The sequence below is a fragment of the Myotis yumanensis genome, unplaced genomic scaffold, assembly GCF_028538775.1.
Source record: "Myotis yumanensis isolate MYYU_CA2020_CCGP unplaced genomic scaffold, mMyoYum1.0.hap1 SCAF_12, whole genome shotgun sequence".
NCBI classification, from domain to species: Eukaryota; Metazoa; Chordata; class Mammalia; order Chiroptera; family Vespertilionidae; genus Myotis; species Myotis yumanensis.
In genome coordinates, this window is record NW_027223763.1 from 38,559,557 (window position 1) to 38,575,281 (window position 15,725).

At 42.8% G+C, this 15,725-nt stretch overlaps 1 protein-coding gene across 5 annotated transcripts in view; it reads right to left on the bottom strand.

Annotated features, from left to right (window-relative positions):
- Positions 1-15,725, bottom strand: part of PCSK5 (proprotein convertase subtilisin/kexin type 5) — a 413,582-nt gene that overhangs the window by 222,596 nt on the left and 175,261 nt on the right. For all 5 annotated transcript variants that reach the window (XM_070431475.1, XM_070431474.1, XM_070431476.1 and 2 more), the window contains exon 9: positions 5,458-5,558. In XM_070431475.1, the coding sequence (XP_070287576.1) occupies positions 5,458-5,558 (101 nt within the window). The remainder of the gene's footprint in view (positions 1-5,457; positions 5,559-15,725) is intronic.

The following is a 15,725-nucleotide window of genomic DNA, read 5'->3' on the forward strand; positions in this document are numbered from 1 at the left end:
GATTTTGTTAAATTCATTTTCCTTATACAAAATATTAGAAGGTCAGACTAGAGATTTGACCGTGTTCAAACATTGGGCTTAGGTGTCATGGAAGACATAAAAATATCATGGTACCAATATTCCAATTTGGGTTGCTATGGAGGCTATTTCTATTTTCACCCGAGTCCTGCACTCTCCACTGTCTTCCCCCCAAACTATTTCATTGGCTTTCTTAAATAATTTGTGTATATGTGAAATGCACACTAACATGTACTTATTAGCGTACATTTGCCTCTATAGGGAGATTCTAAGATCCTTTGAAGGTAAGGGACATGTTTTGCAAATACTTACACTGTGCCTTACCTAAGTCACTTTGCTCCTAGCATGATGCTTTAAATTTTTTTAATATGCAATAGACATTTTTATATACACCTAAATAAATACCGTAAAGTATAATCCTTAGTCTCTAGGAGTTTAAGCCTCATTTGAAAGATAATCCATAAAAAACATCGATCATACAGTTATAGAAATTTTCTAAATTATCAGAAGTATATTCACTCTCCATATATTCTATCATCTATGTTCTACATATAACTCTATGGTATGTTTTATAAACCAGTCGTAACAGGACTACTGAAATAGGAGAAAATAGATAGGTAATAAGAAGAAAGTAGATAAACCTACCCAGAAATAGCACATGTACGTACATACTACATAACATAACAGAGGCAGCTAATGTTTAACAGGTACCAGGTATGTTTCCAGTACAGAGTAACAGCTGCCACCCCAACTGTATATTTCCTAAATTTAGATCAAGATATATTAGGCATTCTCAAGGGAAGGTATCCCTGTGTCCGCTGAGATACGAAATTTGAGGAAAAGGTTTTTGGGTCACTTAAAAACAAGGATTTGCGGAAGATTCCTTATATCAAGTCCTTCTTTATAAGTCCTAAATAACTTCAGAAGTTTCTACCCAACTCACCCCTTTTATTTACCATTCACTATGCAATAGTTCATGTTTGCTAATATTTCACTTTTCCAATGAGAGACTACTGGCAATTCTCGGCCAAAAAGTTTCTTTGGTAAACTTATATTTTGTATTTCCCAAGCTAATGCTGATAATTTAACATATAAAATACTCTACTGAAATAGCTTTTCTTTGCTAATAGTTGCAGGTTCAGATCAGGAAAACTTTTGGTAAAACATAGTTTATGATTCTGAACATTTTTTGCATATCAGTTATTTCAACTCTACTTAACAAACCATTTCATATGAAACATCATTTGTTAGCAACATTTTATTTCTTTCCACAGGTCTAGAGTACCGGTGATATATACTGGCCTCGAGACATAAGGCGACTTACAAATGGGACTTGACATTCTTCTAGGTTGCTCATCTAAAACTATTAGTCATGTTACACCACTTCCTTCATTTAAAAAAACTGCACCCAGACACTCATTTTATTTGAACTTTTTGAATTACGCGACTAAAAAAGATATTACCAAATGGTAATTAGTTCCCTCATAATCCCAGATTACATACTCCCTATTCATTCAGCTGAAAAACCAGAAAACAACCCTGAAGTCCACAAAATCCAAATAATTGAAATACTATAAACTTCTGAACCAATACATATGTGGCGAGGGTACCCCAACACAAAAAAAGTTTCCCCCCCTTGGAGATGACAGTATTTTCTCTTATTTGAAACTGCTCATGATCTTGAGAAGGGTAAAGGATTCAGAGCTCTCTGCACCCGGGAAACAGCTTTGGGAGCAGGAAGAAATTGCCTAAATGACTAACTGCGGCAAAGTTCACGCTTAGACTGTCAGAGGCGGCTGTCGAGCTTCCTGTCTTGGGAGTAGCACACTTTTACCCAAGTATCTGGGGCGGGGGGTGTAACAGTGGAGTTTGTTGCAACACATGTCCTTACATACCCCGTAGGAAAAGGATGGCCTGGGAGTCCTAGGAGCTGTCACAGCAGAGGTAATTCATGGCTCGACTTTTGTTGGGCTCAGATAAGAGATCTGGATACTTCAAGCTTATCTGTTTCTATGTTTTGTATTTGTTTTCTTTTCTCCTAGTTTCCTAAGAAGGTTTTTTGGAAAAGCTCTGACCTTAGGGGAGCTAGAAGAATTAGAATGGCAGGGAGGCTCTGGCCGGGATGGCTCAGTTGGTTGGGCTTCATCTGGTCAGGGCACATGCCTGGGTTGCGGGCTCGAACCCCAGTAGGGGGTGTGCAGGAGGCTGCTGATTGATATTTCACTCACATCGATGCTTCTCTCTCTCTCCCTCTTCCTTTCTCTCTCTCTCTCTAAATATCAATAAACTTTTTTTTTTTAAAGAGTGGTAGAGAGGTCAGTAGATGCCATGTATCCCAGGTAGAATCCACCATCTTATGATCCAGGCAAATCAATTGGCTGGTGCAGGCAAGCACCTGGGGAGGAGGCGAGGGATGGGAGTCTCCCCCGAGTAAATACTGTAACCCAGTGAGGTTAGGTTAATGGTGCATTTGGCCTTGTGCAGAGATAACTGGGACACGCGTTCACTAGGGACTGACAGCCCCTGCGTGCAGCTCCTCACCTGAACACTCACCCTCACTCACTGACTTCTGTGACCTGAGCAGGGCGCCTATCGGCAGTGTTGGTAGTGTCCTGAGCCATAGATTCCTCTCTTCTCTCCTTACAAGGGAGTACCTTGTAGATGCAACTTGTAAGAGTAAAGGCTGAAGCTCAAAATACCAAGGTTAAGTGTTGTTGAGAAGTACTAGCCTCTTGTAAGAGGACACTGCCAGGGACGGGGGCTGGCTGAATGGGTAAGGCTTCTTTGCCAGGGTTAGGCTTAGAACAACAATAATCTCCGTACTCTGCTATTTGAGAGCCTCACTCCAGTTTCCTAGTTTCAGATCCTTTTTACTCACGCTGGAGGCCCACTGCTCAATGATCCTCGGTTAACATCAACGCCTGACCCATTCTTAGTTCTTTGACTGCTTTCCCCTAATGTACAGCTTCACTTACAGGCAAAGACTGGCCTGTAGCACAAAACAATGGAGTTGCAAGGAAAGGTTTATTGTTTCTCATTTTATCAGATGATTTACCCTGTACTTTGGCCCCACAATCGAACTAGGCTATTTTAAAAATCTTGAAATACAGTGGATTTTCCAGGTAAACTGTATCTTGGGACCTTTCTTCCACCCATCACAGTTTTGGCAAAAATCAATCTTTAAAAATGCTCAAAATGCAAGGGAAAGAAAACAGACGTGGCCTCTCAATGTGTTCTCAGCCCCCAAAGGGCCTGATCCAACTGTAGGCTGTTTGAAGAATAGAGTAAGGACTTCTCATCTGAACTGAAAGAGTGGTTAAAATAATCACTAAAAATGTAAGTGCTGTAGCAATAGCTCAAGGAACTGAGTACCATTCAGCCACAGTTATGGTACTGGGTTGCCAAGTTTGAGATTATATTCTTTTTTTGGGGGAAAGGGAAATGCAGGGAGAATTCCTGATTTTTTTTTCCCCCTTCAATATTTTGTGGACAGAAAAATATTCCAGAGAAACAATCTAGAATTCCAGAATGAAGATGATGTATTTTTCAAAACTCCAGTTTACAGCCACCAAATTAAAAACACAGATACTTCATCGAGACGTCTGCTGTGAGAACAGTCCAGGGAAAAGTTGTAAAATGAGAATTTCATAGGATTAGTGCCAGTTCCTTGCTAAAACCAAACTTTTAACACTTTAAAAGATATGGTATATTGAAATGATTTAATATTTAACCTCATCAAAAAGAAAGAAATACAAACATTCATGGGAGTCAAATGATACCACACCTGCTATGGTCTCAATATCTGTGGCTCTCCCCTCCCCCCCAATTCATATGTTGAAAATTAACATCCAATGTGATGATCCTAGGGGGTGTGGCCTTGAGAGGTAATCAGGCCATAAGGGTGGGGCTCTCATGAATGGGATTAGAGCCTTGACAAGCGAGAACCCAGAGAGCTCATCTAGAAAGTGGGTTCTCACCAGACACCCTCTGGCATCTTGATGTTGAACTTCCCAGCCTCCAGAACTGAGAAATAAATGTGGTTTATAAGCTACTCAGTTTATGGTATTTGGTTATAGCAGCTCAAATGGACTAAGATAAGATCACCATAGCCACAGCCTGTGTTGATATACCTGTCTCAATCCAAGGAGTTACCTGACTTAGCCGTTTACTGCATCCGCATTACATTAAAGGCCCAACTTCCTTGCCACAGGCCCTTGCCTTACAAAGGGGCAGCAGGAAATGTTGCGAGGCCACCTCTGTGTTAAGAATAAAAAGTGCCTTTCTGCTATAATACCCAAGTATGTTATGATTCTTGTATTCTTTTCCTGTCACCTGCTATTGTTCTACATCAGGGTACACTAGATGAAAGAATCCTTCCATTCTCCTTAGGACAGGCATGCAAGGCCAATTTGGGAAAACCACTCATATCATTACTTCAATTCCTTGTTGTTATGATTCTCTTGTCAGGAGGGCCTCTGAGTACAGGCCCACAACCCTTTTTCTAAAGTCCTTGCACCAAATGTATTTAAAATTCAAACCCTTTTTTTCCAGATAGCTTATCTCTTGCATATATTATACAAACTTCCAATGGGGTCTAAGCCAGCACCTCATAATCAAATACATTAATATTTCTGTAGTGAAATATAGGCATTTTCACAATAAATAAGGACTGCCAATAGTCTCAAATCAAATCAGGGCAAACTTTGTAATTAAATGAGTTTTGGTGTTAATTTTGCAAAAAAAAAAAAAAAACACCCTTCAGTTTTCTGGGCATTTGGATTTTAAAATGGAGAGTAAGAGAGTATGGATTTGTACTGGGTTTTCAGAGTTCAGACAAATTGATGTACTGGTGCTTAGAGAAAGAAGAGATGGGCCGCATTGCAAATAACCTCAGGGGACCTTCCCAAGGGCTCTTTAGTCACAGAATTTGACTACATTAAACAGGGTTTAAGGTAAGTGGCTTGTCCTTGTTCCTGGGCTCCTGTCCCGTAACCTTAAAATATTCTGTCCCTGAGAATGAGTCTGTGATGGTACTGTTGTCATGGACTCTGAGCTGCCTTGCTGTTCTGCAGGAAGGGGCCCAGAAGTGGGCAGACCTGCCCACTCTGAGCCTCACAGGAACATTCCCAGACTAGAATGAAAACCTCGACAAGGCAAGAGTGTTGGAGCCAACGGGCACGCTTGCACATGACTCCCTGATACAGAAATGACACAGTTTGATTTTTTAGGGAATATAAAAACTCAAAAATAAAAAAAGTGCCTTTTTCCTTAATATAGGAGAAAAAAAATTTTTTTAAAGCCCTAATCTTGGAAGTTTTCAGGTTTGATTGGGAAGATTATCTTCTGGGTTGTGCTAGGGATTTTATACTAGGGAGCGGGTAGATTGTCCGTGAGATGAGGGGTTGTCGCCAGTGGAAACAAATGGAGATAAAGGCTTACTTGGCTTCCAGGGCCAGTGCAATGATGCCCGCAGCCATGGGGGCCGAGGCAGATGTCCCCGTGTGGTTGTCCGTGCACCGCTGCCTCAGGTCCGTAGTGATCTAGAAGACAGAAGTGCACATTTTTAGGGTTCTGGGGCCAATGTGAATCACGTGCAAGTAGAAAGAAATATTCTTATACAAGTGGAATGGAGGGGTGTTGAAATAGTTGTTTTAAATTCCCTGTTCCTGTGCTCCCGTGGCCATATCACTTCCAGAGAATCGCCTAAATCAACTTTGGAAAGGGAAGGGTTTGGAAACTGGACTAGGGGAGCGTTTGGCCTGAAACATAAGGGTTGGGCAAGTTCTCCTTAAATTTTATTCCCTAGAGCCCTAGATACCTCACTTGCCTCACCCTTGTTCCAGCTCTAGTTAAAGCTACAGTTCTTTCATTACTCAATATTTTTACTTTTTAAAAATCCTCACCTGAGGATATTTTTTCCATTGCTTTTCAGAGAGAGTAGAAGGAAGGAAGAGGAAGGGAGAGGGGGACACAGGGAAAGAAAGAAGGGAAGAAGGGGAGAGGAGAGAGAGAAACATTGATGTGAGAGAGGAGACACATTGACTGGTTGCCTCCTGCACACACTCCGACCGAGGAACTGGGAGTGAACCCTCAACCCAGGCATGTGCCCTTGACCAGGAATCAAACCTGCAACCCTTTAGTGTGCAGGCTCACACTCTAACCACTGAACAACACTAGCCAGGGCTACCCCACTATTTTTAATAATACAGTCATGTTGCACAGCAACCAAACAGTGAGTTAGGCATTGGTAGCATAAGGAGTAAAGCACTCAGCCTGGCCCCTGCCCTTCCAGAACTGTTAGGTAGGGGGAGCCTCAGGTTTTAAGCAAAAGGTATGCTCTGCCATAGAAGGAACATTTGTTTAAGGACTTTTTAGAATTCATGGAAATGTTATATGGAAGAACCAAGGATTTCTCAAAGATCTAACACAAATACTAAAAGCCAGGTTCAACCCATGCGCTTGATATAAAATTACAGCACTAAGTACATCTTATCTATAATAATAAAAGGGTAATATGCTAATTAGACCAGACACCCTTCCTGACAAAGCCGGGGCCGGAGGGAAGCCAGCCCAGGTCCTGGGTGTCTGCGGGTGGCCAGAGAAGGGAAGCAGCCTGGGTCCCGGGTGCCTACCGGCAGCCAGAGGAGGGAAGCCCGGGTCCCGGGTGCCTGGCAGCGGCAGCCAGAGGAGGGAAGCCCGGTGCCTGAGGGAAGCCGGTGCCGGCAGCTGGGGAAAGGAAGACCTACTCTTGCACGAATTTTCGTGCATTGGGCCTCTAGTATATTATAGAAGGACATCAGCTATTTCTTCATTTTCATCAATCACAATGTGAGACCTAGATCATGTTTTCCTCTTAGTGTGTATGTGGCTCAGTAACAGACCCACCAAGCAAGGATGGTGCTTGTCAACCTTTGTTTCATGACCATTTCACTAAGAAAAATTAAATTCAGATTGTCGTTAACAAGAGATTAAACACTATGGGGTAAGATTTTGTAAACCACTGTAATATCTAAAATTTTGTAAACCCATTCCTCCTGACAAGCATCCATTTTTGGCCCCTTGGGGCTGATATCACCCCTGCTGGGAATTCACAGGGCATGTGAGATGAGCTGGTGGTCTCATAACAGTTATTGGAGATTCTATACTAGGGAGCGGGTAGATTGTCCATGAGATGAGGGGTTGTCAGAGTTCAGCTGGTGGTCCCACATCAGTAAAGCTTTCTTTAGCATCATGACAAATATAGTCTCCATATTTTACAGGTAAGAGACTGAGGTGAAAGGTCATCAGAAAGGCACAGGGAGATAGAAGCAAAGTCCTGTTGTTCTAAGGAGCATCCTTTAAGAAGAGTGTGGAGATTAGGTGATTTGGAAATAAATTTGGTCTTCCCAGGAAGAAACAGCTTTGTAACTCCCTAAAAATAAATCCTCCCCCAAAACCTTCCTCAGTGCCACATGAGGTCAGAGTAGACCCTAATTACTTGTGTTGGATCTAGATTGACATCCTGACTGAGCTTCACAAGAGGCCATCAGTACTCATTGTCTTTCCTTTGCTCCTTTGGTACCTCCACTGTTACCAGATTCTCCATACCAGGTAGGTACTGATACACAAGAAGTGGGAGGGTAAACAAAAACATACAGAACCACACAGACCTGGTGATGGGACAAGCTTTGAACTCTTTTCCTAAATGATTGAATGGTGTGCCAGAGCCCCAACTGTGCATTTGGCAGCCAGGGAAGGCTGTTTCTAGCCATCTTCTCAACCTCCACATTGGATGCCTGCAAGATGTCTGGATAAACAAAGCCCTAAACACTCCTACATTAAAAAACTTCCTGTATTTATTTAAAATTATTTTTTTCTAATCGATTTTTAGATAGAGGGAGAAAAATATCAATGTGAGAGCGAAACATTGATCACTGCCTCCTGCACACCCAATACTGGGGGCTCAAGCCCAAAATTCAGGCATGTGTCCTGACCAGGGATTGAACCAGCAACCTCTCGGTGCATGGGACTACACCCAACCATGGGATTGGGCCTAAGCCAGCAGTCAGACATCCCTCTCGCAGTCTGGGGCTCTTGCAGTCCGGGACCCCTCGCTCCTTACCGCCTGCCTGCAGCAGAGGTGGGAGGGTTCCTGCCACTGCCACTGCGCTCACCAGCCGTGAGCCTGGCTGAGCAGCGCCCCCGCTGTGGGAGTGCACTGACCACCAGGGGGCAGCTCCTGTGTTGAGCGTCTGCCCCCTGGTGGTCAGTGTGTGTCATAGCAACTGGTCGTTCCACTGTTCAGTCAATTTGCATATTAGCTTTTTATTATATAGGATATGCACATTGCCGTACAACAGATCTCTAGAACTTTTCATCTTGCATGACTGAAACTCTACCCACTGAGTAACTCCACTTTTTCCTCTCCCCCCGACCCTGGCAACAACCATTCCACTTTCTGCTTCTTTAAGTTTGACTACTTTAGGTACCTCTTATAGGTAGAATTATACAGCATTTGTCTTTTTTGTGATTGGCTTATTTCACTTAAAATTCTGTCCTCAAGGTTCATCCATGTTGTAGGATTTCCCACTTTTTAGGCTGCATAGTATTCCATTGTATGTATATGCCACATTGTCTTTATTAATTCATCTGGCAATGGACACATGGGTTACTTCCCTCTTGGTATTGTGAATAATGCTGCAATGAACACGGGTGTGCAAATATCTCTTAGAGATTCTGTTTTCAATTATTTTAGATATGTACCCAAAGTGGGATTGCTGGATCATTGAAAAGGTATTTCTACTCCATTTGAAATTATGGGTAAATGTGCAGCCCTATTTTCCAAAGGCCTGATCCCTAAATCAATGCATAAACAGCCCAGGAGCAGCCGGTTTCCCTGTTTTCAGATATGCTCTTGTTGAGAGATGGCCTTGCTGCATTCTTCCCATTTTACCTCACCCTCATGGTCACGTTCCTTTGCCAAGTTTTATTTTTTTTTCAATGACTTGTGCCTGGATTCAAGATTTTTCATGATGTTTTCCCACTTGGCTCCCTTTCCTTATTCTTCAGCTGCACCAGACACTTTCAATGCACAGAATCAAATCCAGAATAAACACTCCAAGTGTGTGTTGCATTTTTGAGTCTAATAAATAACCACCTCCTGCCAATCCCAAACATGAACAATAAAAGTTTTAGGATGTCGGGTTTGCAATAGGAATTTGCCCTCTCTATATATAGACACCAGGTATAGACACCTATATATTATATTATACATATAATAATACACTTAAACAGAAAGCTACTCAGTGCTTTTACATATAAACACCAATTTAGTGATAAATGCTATTGATATAAGTAGGACTGCAGAATTCCAGTCACCACTGTGCTTTTATCTCTCCCCCCTCTTCCCCGCCCCCGCCCCTCCCCGCCAACCACTTCAACGAGATGAAACTTGAGTAATGAGCAGGGGTGGGAAGGGAGTGGAACAGGAAGGTGATGGAGAGGAGGAAGGAATGGAGAGAAAAGAAACAAAAACATCCTCACTCCCTTCTCATCCTGCCTTAAGTGGAAATTCCAGCTGGGTCATCTCAAGAGGAAGTTACTGTCAGTGGTAAAGATATTTAGGTGTAAATTACCAGAAAGATCTAAGGCAGGGTTTTCGTCATTAAGAGTAGCCACAGTACCGGAGAAATTTTTGTGTCTATCTTTAGAAAGAAAAGGCAAAGACCACCAAGGAGCATGCAATCTTGAAGAAAAATGATGTTCTGAAAACTGGAACCACACGGGGTAACCCCATTAATCATAACGCATGCATACAAGATCTGACACGGTAATTTAAAGGAAAAGTTGCACTCGGCCCACATCCCGGGGCAGGGAGTCCAGAGATGCTGTATGTGAAAACGGAACAATAAAGCACTTCACGTTTAGATTCCATTTTAAAGAATGTCTCGGAACCTGGTTGCAAGCCCGGTGGCGCATCTTGCACGCTCCAAATTCCCTCAATTCGCTACCCAAATCAGAAACAGAATTTTCCTCCTCAGAACCTCCCTGATTGCTCAAGAAAATATCATTTCTGCCCATCAGAGTGAAGAAAACAGGAGATGACACCAGGCCCCAAGCCAGATCAAAGCTGTCCTGATCGGCAAATTAGATTTTCAGCCTGTCCCAGGATGAGGAGCAGATGGTTTTTTTGGACTCTACAAAGTTAGGGACGCCATCCTCCTATGGTGAGAAGGGGTGGGTTTTGTTCAGGCCCAGCCCGGCTTCCTTGGAGAAGAACCATCACTTTTTCTCATCCTAAACCATTATTTCCTAATCTTTCATATTTCATTACTGGGGCTGATTGAATCTTTTATTTTAGCCTGTTGATGTCATTCTCCGGGGAATCTCAGTCCAGACTGACTTTGGCCGTAAGCGACAAGCCTTTATAGCAACCCTCCAGTTAAGAGTTTTTTATCTCTGGGTTATCTTGTGATCTGTTTTATTTTGAAGGTGCCATATTGTCTCTTATCTGGTAAAAGTGCAACTGAACAGATAGTTTTCAAACATGAAATGAATTTGTCTCTGGTGTTGATTTTCATTTGGATTAGAAATGTGCCCAGAAAGCTGTTTCAGACACAGCTCTGAGCGATAAGGAGAGAAATGAAAAACCTTAAATGTGTCCATGGATAAAACAGAAGAAACTGATTTATGAAAGCACAGCAAAATAAAAAGGAACCGAGGACCAATTAATGCTTTATGTGTTCACCAAAGTCACAAGGACTGGTGTGAAATTCAATCATTGCTGACAAGTCCACATGAAATTCCACTCACGTGTTGCTACGAGAATCTATAAATGCGAACTGCAAAAGTAAGGTTTTGCTTACAAATGTGAGGTTGCAATCACTACAGAAAGATGCCATCTTACATCATGTTTGCTCGGAGCTCGTAACGTTTGGTATGGAGCAGAAGCACAGTATCGGCTAAGTTGAATTGCTAAAGTCAAGCTCATCTGTGCTCATTTTGTTCTGTACTTTAAACTCTCCCACTTCTTAGGAAAGACTTCAAGGTCACGTCTTTATCGACTCTCCAAACAGAACTCACATAAACTTATAAGCAACCTATAAAAAGTATGTGTGTATATGTCTATATGCAATCCAGGGGCGAAGTAAAGGAGAGCAATTCCCCCCACAGCTACTATGGCTACCACCACGGGCAACCTGCAATGCGTGAGGCAACGGGTAATAGAGGTGTGTGTGTGTGTGTGTGTGTGTGTGTGTGCGCGCGCGCGCGCGCATGCTTTCATGTGCATAAAAAAACCACATTTAGTCCCACGAGAACGCTCCAAGGAAGATATACTATTAACTTAGTAGGTGGAGGTTGGGGGAAGGTTGCCCAAGCACTAACGGCTACTGAAGAGCGGGTAGGTGGTGAAGTAGTAAATCCTGCAACGGCAGAAAAGAAAAAGCTGAGTCACAGAGTGTGGTCATGTGGGAGAGTAAGGGTGACAGTCAGACCACCACCAGCAAGGACGGTGGGACCTGGGACCGGCCCAAGTCAGCCAGCGGGCACACCGAGTCTCCTTTGGGCCACAATCAAAATGAGAACTTATCAGGAACAAACTTTCCCTCCCCCTCCCCACTCCCATTCTCAAGAGAATATGTACCAAACTTCCACACAAACTAAACACATCTGGGTTTGCTAGTCTTTCACTCATGAAAAGTAATGACAGTTCTGGAATCAAAAGGAGAAATAGAGAGAGGATAGAGAAAGTACCTGTACTGAATAATGAGTTGAGCATTGGGGGAGTTCACGATGTTTCTGCAAAAGGAAATGTGTGGCTGCTGAGGAGCACTAAAAGCAGTAAGATAATTCCTCCACGTGGACTTGGTGGTTCAGGCCAACCCCAATACACCCCAGGCAGCAAGTTTGTTTTGAACACAAATGAATAAAATGACATCAGGAGAGGGTTGAATAGAGCATATATTCTCTCAACCTTGGCTCACAGAACCCATCCCAGGAGGGATACCATGGCCCCCGAATTCTAATCACCGAGCCAAATTACTACAGGGGGGAAAAAAGGCAAAGACTCAACTAGTCCCAAAGGCAAGAGATAATTTAATGACGGGGGTGATTGGGAAGAGAGGGGAGCTTTAGCTCCCAAACAGAACTTGGCAGAAATGCTGGGATGGGATGTAGTTACAGACTGGATCTTTAATGGTCTTTGACACTAAGAAAGGTAATATGTTATAGCTATATCAAGTCATAAGATGGAAAATGGACTCCAGGCAATTTTCTACGCTAAATATATTGTCACATACCCTTTGCCTCTCACCAACCTATCAGCAGGAGCAGTTTTTCTTAGAGAAACACAACACCCCTCTGTCTTCCTGTAAACACTCCTAAAGCTTCCATCCTTCCCGGTGTCTGATTAGTCATTTATGCCTAATTAGTTATTAAGCTCAGGCTCTGGGAAGATCAAAACAAAGTCTTCAATCTCAAGTACTTTCCATTCTAGTGTGAAAAACAGTCAATAAGAAAATGTACAGTCTCATGTTAAGTAGCTCTGTGGAAACTAGAAAGAAAATTGAACGGGCTAAGAGTAGAGTACAGTGGAGGGAAGAGCCGCTGTTTCAGGGGAGGTGAAGAAGAATATCCTCTCTGAGGTGAAAATTGAGAACAGACATAATAAAGAAGTGGTTTCTGGCCTAACAGACTTCACTTCTTCCAGGACAGAGCCCTGAGTTGAATGCCACACAAAACAGCATATGCTTGGGGAATTTGGTGCCCACACTGTGCTACAGGCACTAGCAACTCAGATTGGCAAAGAGTTTTAGGTTTCTGCAAGAGGACCAATTGTCTGAGGGGGGTTATGAAAAGGTCTAATGAAAGTCAAAATAAGTGGGCCATGTTTTAAAAAATAAAAAAGGTGCCAATTGTCATATAGCCCCATACTGGGTGTCCCTGAAAAATGGCCTGATAGCATATTGGTTGCAAGGTGGATTTTGGGGCGTCTATCTGATTTTGGTTGGAATCTGGGCTCTACCACCTACTAGCTTTGTTTCTCTTAACCTTTCGAGCTTTAGGTCTCTCATCTGTAAGGCAGGGAAAACACCTGATCTTTCTGCAAAGTGTTCTGGAGACATGCATTCGATGTACATAGTGCAGGGGCACACATTAGAGGACCACAGTGTTATATTTAGGACATTTTGAAGCACTATAAACATATTACATATTCAACACAGACTAAGATGAATAAACTATGGTTAATTAAAATATTACTTCATACCATGGCTTTATAATAACCAGTCATGTCCATTGGTTTCTGTTTATCTTATAGAGGAGCTTCTTATTGTAGTGATCTTGATATTTTGGTGCTTCATCTGCTATAATAATATGATATCAGGCCCCCCCTGATCGGATCTATTAAAGCATGAATGGAATACCAAGGTCCACAGTCATCCTAACAGTAGTGGCAGGAAACCAAGAGATGGATGGAGACCTCGCTATGTTTTGAAACCCAGGCGAGGATTTCCTGCTTGCATGCCGCGGGAAGGCATTTGTTGAGGACAAGGTCACTTTATTTAACAGAAGCGCTTTCCGAGAAGCAGAGAGGAGATGTTTCCTCTCTCCTGGGTCCCCAGCAGCTGCCTTGGTTCAGATCACAAAGGTGCTCTGTGACTGAGGAATGATGAGTGTGCACTTCTGGAGAGGCTGCAAGTGACAAAAGAAAACGAATGACCCCGGGAAGAGAGCCCCGAGCAGAAAGGGAGACATTGCCATCCCTGTAACACTCCATCACAGATGCCACTGACAGGATGCGGGCATCTCCGAGGGGCCACCCGAGTCTGGTTCAAAGCCTGATGAAGACAAGGTCCCAGGAGCAACACAGGACTATCTGTCATCCTGACATCTAGAAGGAAAAGGGGTCAGCTGGACCATAAAAGGCTGATGTGGCTGCCAACTCTATTCATGTTCACACTGTTAACATGTTCGCCATCAAAGTGCCTTTCTTTATGGCAGTGGTTCTCAACCTTGGCTGCACATTAGAACCACCTGGGAATCTTTTCTAAATCCTGATTTCTGGGCCCCATCCTCCAGAAATTCTGTTTCTTTGTTATGGGGTGGGGCCACAACATTAGTAACAAAGAAACAGAATTTTCGGAGGATGAGGCCCAGAAATCAGGATTTAAAAAAGATTCCCAGGTGATTCTAATGTGCAGCCAACGTTGAGAACCACTGCTTTATGGGGTGGGTGGAACAGATTCAGTATTTTATAGATCGGCAGAACGGGGCGGGGGGCAGGGGTGCAACAAGCATCTCTGTTAACAACAGCTGGGAAAATGACCAGCCTAGCTTCATTTCTGCAGGATGCAGAAAGCTACACTGACTCGGGGAATCATGGTACCAGCCACTGACTGTGTCAGGTGCTGTGTAAATACCTTACACCTCATACTTATTCTCTTCATGAGAATCTGTGAGGTTGATGCTGGTTTCACCTCCATTTTATAGATGGAACCAAGACACTGTGCAGGCTGCTTAGCCCCTGCACAGTCTGAAGCTAGCGACTATAGTTTGAAACAGCTCCCACGTTTCCTCTCCGACTGAGAGAAATCCGGAGATTCAAGCAAAATAAGAGAATCTGAGAACCAGATAAAGAAAATTGCTAGTAAGCTGCTGTAATGAAAATGGGAGAGATTAAATACGAATTAGAAATGAGTAAATGTTAAATATATAGTGAGTCAGAAAAGGTTTTGACATCAAAAACAGCAACTAGGGGAAAGTAAAGTACAGCACCCGAAGCAAGGCTATGTCAGTGCCCGCGCTCCCTTTCAAGCCTTATCCCGGACCAACGAATGGACCAATTTGTCCATCCATGAGAGAATCCCACATGACCACCCTGTCTTGGGGGTCGTAAAAGCTACTGCACAATCACAGCAAATAGTGATGAAGGGACCAGGAAGGTCAAGTCTAAGGACTAAATCTAACAGTAGCAATTTTGAGGCCCCTCTGTCCACATTGTTTCGCCCATATGAGGCTCAGACAACCCTTCCTTCCTTTTGATATTTTACTCTTTGGATTATAAGTTTCCCTGAAGGAAGACAATTATGGAATTTAACAGTACCCCTCCTCCAACCCCAGCAATCAGGGATAAATCGGACTAGATGGGCCTAGTTACTTTAAAGCAAAGGTGAGTCTGTCTCAAATTGCCTTCATACTTGAGAGGTATAAGAAGGGGATCCTTAGTCCAAAGAGTTTTGTCAAGATTTTCATGATGCAGGACTGACCAATGTCACTTATTACTAGTGGACACTGACCATTAGTTCTGAGAAACAATGTCTTCATATTTGAAAGCTGAAGGAACATTCCTCTGTTATAATATTTCCATGATGAAGGTAACACACACATCACAGAGGATCACGATCCCATTAAGAAAGCTGTGAAACTTCAAAACATACTCATCTCTGTATTTTCTCTTTTCATATTTCACTGTGTATTGCAGAGTTATGTTTACTGATGATTGATGGAGGTGCTTAAAGGCAGACCCACGTGTATATCTTTTAGCCCAGCTATGGTAGAGAAGTTAGGGCAAGATGGGGACAGATGGGATCTGTACATGGTAGGCAGTTTTTATTTAAATCAATCTGCAAAATGCCACTAAAGAAGGTCTTAAGAAGTAACTGAAAAATCAAGCATAAAACCATATAATAGCGAGGAATCAATCCAGATGGGTATGAATACAGAACACC